Genomic DNA, 5683 nt, shown 5'->3' on the forward strand with positions numbered 1-5683 from the left:
TGAGGGACCACCTTCACTTGTCTTAGACATTGTGGAACTATATGAAGAATTGCATATTGTGTAAAGAAATTCATTTTGTAACTAAACATTCATAGGCAAATTATCCAAATGCACCAACAAGAGAAGAAACACATAGACATCTTTAAAAAAGTAAAACTACATCCACAAAATGAGCATACATCCACAACAGATCCAACTGAAGTAACAGGTAAATCTCCAAATGAACGAACAACAGTGTTGAAATTTGCTCACAGCAAAAAAATAAAAAATAATTCACACACGTTTTTATGTGGTTCGGTCAAATACCTACATCCACAGTAAGGCATCGAATATGATTTATTATCAAATTTTTAATCGTACAAAGCTGTATTTCTCACTGGAGAGGACTACAAATATTAAGTACATGTGTAATATGAAAATTCTAATCCATGTACCTCAATTTAAATTCCAAGAAAGCTAGGATAATTCACAATCCCAAAAAAAATTGTCAATGAGCTGGCCTGTCTCAAATTACACCGCAGGCAAATTACAACACAATTTTCATTTCTTTGGCTCAACACCAAAACCCATGTGTTAATTGCATCACATCGGCGGCTAGAAGCCAAAATCCTACAAATTGTAACATGAGAAGGCCGCAAATACAGCCGAAAATATCTAAAATAATAGCATTAAAAAGATTCCCACATCTAATGTAATCCTTAAGATTATGCATGAGCAGTAGAACTTCAAAATGAAGTAAGCCTTCTGTATTACCATTTCTCAACCATAAGAGATGCAGCACAATTCAACTATTTCAGCCAAGAAAAAACAAATTTTTAAGCCAGTAGGAGTCAAACCGAGTTGCAAGGAGCTAAACTGGACCAATTTACAAGACCTTTTGGGCCCATTTTTAATTTACAAAACCTGCTCACACCCAACATATCAATCATCATCATGCGTATAATCTACACATGCCACACTATATGTTGTTATAAATCATCTGATAGTTGATGCAAGACAAGTCTCAATCAACAATGCCTTATTTGGTTATTGATTCAAGCAAGAAAAATCTTGAGAAGACTTTTAGCAGACTCAACTCTATTGTCATGCATAATCTTAAGGCAAATTACAACACAATTGGCAAGAAAAATCTTTACCACCATCAGCCAACGCTTTTACGTGAAAGAACAGCCAATTGGCACCATAAAAACATGTGATCAAACATAGCTCCCTAGAACATGCAATATTTACCGCATTGAAGGAAAGCCAGCAAATACTATCTGTTTGAAAGAAATACTATATTGTAACGTATTGCATCCATTTGAAAAACACAGTGACAGAAATGTTTATTCCTCCTCAATGAGGCATTCTAGGCAGATAATTCCATATTGTATCTATTTGAAAGAAATTTTAAGGAAAGCCAGCAAACTTCAAAATAAAATGAAAACATGGCATTTTTGAACCAACAGAAACATAATCCCCAAAACCTCCACAAGAACAATGCATCATTTTATACACCCGGCAATGACAAACCTTGAAGTTCAGAATTTCGTTACTAACATTGTTATTACGGATTTGATTCAAATAAAAATTTGAATCTAACTTTTCTTTCAAATTAGCACTTTTTAACTACTTGGGGAAAAAAAAGAGAAGCAATAGTTGAGAGAAGAATACAAGATGACAAGAGGTAAATTTGAATTTGAATCTAACTTTTCTTTCAAATTAGCACTTTTTAACTACTTGGGGAAAAAAAGAGAAGCAATAGTTGAGAGAAGAATACAAGATGACAAGAGGTAAATTTGAATTTGAATCTAACTTTTCTTTCAATATGAATTCTATTATCTACCATAGAATCGGGGCTCTGAATGCTCCAATCTAAATTAAATAACTTTTAGGATATATTACTTTCATTGTGTAGGATGGAAATGAGGTGTTCCATGAACATGAAAACTGCTATAGTGATGGTGTCAATTAATAATGAAGTGGCTAGCACTAAGAGGCAAGTAGGATCCCTATAACAGAGTCTGAATTTGGCTATAAGTTTTGAGAATTGATCTGAATGATGAGGGAAGATCATTCGCCAAGTGGCTAAGAGATTGATTAGCAGTTTCAAATGGAAGGTGATGCACCTGTTGTAGAATTTCTCAGATCAAAATGAGCCCAACAGTTTGAGAATTTATGTTCAAACATGTAGCAGGAGCAGCAGTTTGATTGGATATTTTCCTTTTCTTTCTTCAGTCAGTACCCAATCGATGGGGACCCAATCCAAATCTTTATCAAAATGGGGAATTCCACCGATAATCTGGCCACAATACGCCTAGAAAGATTATTTTCATAGCATCATTCCACAAAATAATTATAAAATAAAAGAATAAGGTTGATTGGTTGAAGTGCTGCATATAAAGTCTTGAAATTGAGATCTATGCAGGAGCAACATATGTTTTTATAGGGCAATCAAAATGAGGTGACCATTTTAGCGAGCCCTAACGCCAACAGCCAACGCAGAACGCAGCCGAGGCCCCGCGATCCGGCTAATGAAGAAAAACGGAACCGCCGGAAAACAGAACCGCGGGACGCTGCGTTCAGAACTCCGCCGAACGAACGCGCGAAACAAACGCGTTGGCGGCGTTCTGAAAACGCCACCGTTCTGAAAAAGCTGTGCCAAACAGGGTCTTAATCTCGCTGAATAGAATAAAAAAAATCATCCACCTTCCACAGTGATTTCAAAGCTGCATCCACATGTGAAATTCAGTTTCAGCAAAAAACTATGACAAGAACATGAATATATTATTTCTAATGCGACATTTAAGCCTTAGGTCATCGATTTTCCAAGGTAAACATTAATGTAGGTAGGGTTATAACTGTCTATTTTAAACTGGCTCCAACTCAAAATTGGTTCGAGGTCATTTAATCCAATCTCAAGTCAAGTAAAGTATAGTTATAGGACAGCTAGATTCAATCTTGATAAGATATTAAAGTAACCCCTACCAAATCTATTATAAATAACTTTTTATCTGCTTAAATAAAAATATAATTGAAAATGTTACTGGCCTTTCAGTCTTTTAATAGTTTAGTCTCAACAAATTGATAAGCTCATAAAATATCAAAATCCTAAGTCAGACTCAGTCACATCTCCTAATCATCCCACCTATTTTCTCGCTTCCCTATAGAGCCCCATGTAGCTTTTCATTCTCCAATAACTTCGAGTACATCTTCTTCTAAGCACCACTCCAACTCTGCTTGTCTTATTTATTTTGATATCTCATTTTAACTGATTTTATGAGTTTGTATCAATTAACCTTTGAAATAAGGATATGAATCATATATTCATGAAAAGTATTTTAATTTTTTATTACATTTAACTTTTAATAATTTATTATGTTTATGAAATATTTAAAATATAATAGCTATGAGACTTATGCTCCATGGCTCAATGCTTATGCCTTACGTATCCTCCTTTTAAATATTGATTTGATGTAATTATATAATGAAACTATTTCATAAATTTCGCTGAGGGTGCGCTATAACAGTTAACAGCAATAAACTAAAATGCAAAATTAATGCAAAAACAGATTTTCAAAAGCCAAATCAAGTTACAGCCATTAGAAAACAAGTAACTTAACAAGCATCCTTAAAGAATCGAAGTAACCCCATAAACTAACTCTCACAATTAACAAAAGGGAAATTTACATGCATGCTACACTATTCTTATGTATTTGCATATCTAACACCCAAAGTTTGATATTTACACTTATAACAACATGGTGTCACAAACCTATTTATGAAAATGTGCATTTCACCTTTAAGAAAATAGCAATGGTGGTATTTTTGATGTGATGTTAAATATTTGAGTGCTATGCATGTAAATATGAATGTTTAGGTGTTAGAAATGTGAATACCTAAGGAATACCTAAGAATTGTGTGGCATGTTAAAAAAAATAAGAGCATATGCTCTCGATTGTTTTTCAATAAACAAGAAAAATGCAAGTGGATTACCGAAATAAACCATCACAAATAAATCCTCAATAAGAACAGAACCGGCAAAATTTAACCAATTAAATGGCGTGGATCCAGATATCAGAGTTACTTCTCATAAACTCAAAATATTGGGCTAAAGAGAGTGGTAGCTCAAGCCTTCTTAAAGGCATATAAAGAGTACAGCTTGGATCAACAAGATTTTTGAGCCTTCTACAATTTACACTATGTGTGTTGAGTGAAATAGATTAATCCTCTGCCATGCCTACAAATATTTATACTCCGAATACAGACATGATGCATTAGGTGAATTTTTGGGTGAAGTGTATTATGATGACCGTACTGTTTATTTATGGATATATTGAGTGTCTGACAGATGGATTAAGTTGTTGAACAAGAAATTTTCATTATTTTCACTATAAGAGATAAGATCAATTGAAATATGCCTTTTTTATTTTTATTCTGGCTGACATAATTTTATTGATAAGGATTGAGGGCTTTGAAGTGACCTTTAAATAGGTTTTAAGCAGTTTTTCATCCAATTTCACAGAACAAATCTCCTTATAATATTTGATGCAATTTGACTGAAAAATATAAAGTTGTAAAACATAATTCTTTGCATGGAAAGATGATTCTCACAGGTATCCATAGTAGCTCAAAGCTTTGAAGGCTTGGGGAAAATATCAGGAGTGAACTTCTGGGCAGCACTCAAGCTCCCCTTAATCTTCATAGCTCCCCTGCATCAATCCAGAATAAATATGCAATCAATCCACGTATTCCCTAAAAAAAGGAAGAATACGATCGAAGCCAATCGATAAACTTCTCATCCCAACCTTATGAAAGCAATCTGAGGGTTCATTTTCCCGCTGGCAATGGCGAGAAAATCTTCATCCTTGAAGGAGAAAGTGGCATCGGGTTTTCCCTTGTAAGAACCTAACGAATATGAACCAAAATAAAACATGGAATAAAATTTGGAAGAAGAAAATTAAGGAGAGAAACAAGAGGGGAATTAGGAGGAAGAGAGCGAGACCATGCGTGACTTTGCCTTCCTTGAGGTTGACTACGTAGATCTCTTCGTCTACTCCTATCTTCTGTTTGTGGAGAAAAAAGTGGGGGGAGGGGATTAGTTAGGTTAAAAGAGGGGAAGGGATGAAAGGAAGGACCTTAGGCGCGATGTTGAGCTGATAGACGAGGCCGATCTTCTTGGTGAGGTCTTTGCCGGCGTCTGTACTGAGATGGGCTTTCATCTGATCAAGAAGGACCGCCGATTTTAGCGAGCTCCGAGATCCGGCCGCCATTGCTAGCTTTCAATTTGGAACGGTCGGGATGAGAGAGAGAGAGAGAGAGAGAGACGCTCAAATCTGCAAAGACGTCGGGATGAGAGAGAGAGAGAGAGACGCTCAAATCTGCAAAGATGGAGCTGGATAAATCACCATGGAGGAGAATTTCGTTCAACTATTAAATAATTTCGTTCAACTATTTATAAGTGTGTTCAGAGCATAGCTAGGGTGTACAATCAATTTGCACATACGGATCCTCTATAAATAATATAATAATTTTTTGCTCCTAACACAAAAGTTATTTCTTTGTGGCATAATTAGTATGATGCACTTAAATTAATTTTTAGATGAGACTTCTTTTGCAACAAAATTTGAATTAATATAGTTATTAAATAATAACAACTTGTTTTTGTTTTGTTTTATTAATTATTAGCCTTTGTTTTCATTTA

The 5683-nt window shown here is 34.9% G+C and overlaps 1 protein-coding gene across 4 annotated transcripts in view; it reads right to left on the bottom strand.

The window, feature by feature from the left end:
* The window catches only part of LOC110026610 (non-specific lipid-transfer protein-like 1), a 19600-nt gene extending 14193 nt beyond the window's left edge, over positions 1-5407 (bottom strand). Inside the window, exons 1-5 of one of the 4 annotated variants that reach the window (XM_020727614.1) lie at positions 5325-5407; positions 5118-5273; positions 4985-5045; positions 4788-4887; positions 4445-4691 (exon numbers count right to left, since the gene is read on the bottom strand). In XM_020727614.1, coding sequence (XP_020583273.1) covers positions 4610-4691; positions 4788-4887; positions 4985-5045; positions 5118-5252 — 378 coding nt within the window. In that variant the 5' untranslated portion in view covers positions 5253-5273; positions 5325-5407 and the 3' untranslated portion in view covers positions 4445-4609. The other 3 variants (XM_020727613.1, XM_020727615.1, XM_020727612.1) reach the window with 3 other exon arrangements.
* Between the last annotated feature and the right edge of the window lie 276 nt (positions 5408-5683).

This window comes from Phalaenopsis equestris, unplaced genomic scaffold (assembly GCF_001263595.1).
Source record: "Phalaenopsis equestris unplaced genomic scaffold, ASM126359v1 Scaffold000384, whole genome shotgun sequence".
In the NCBI taxonomy this organism is placed as follows: Eukaryota; Viridiplantae; Streptophyta; class Magnoliopsida; order Asparagales; family Orchidaceae; genus Phalaenopsis; species Phalaenopsis equestris.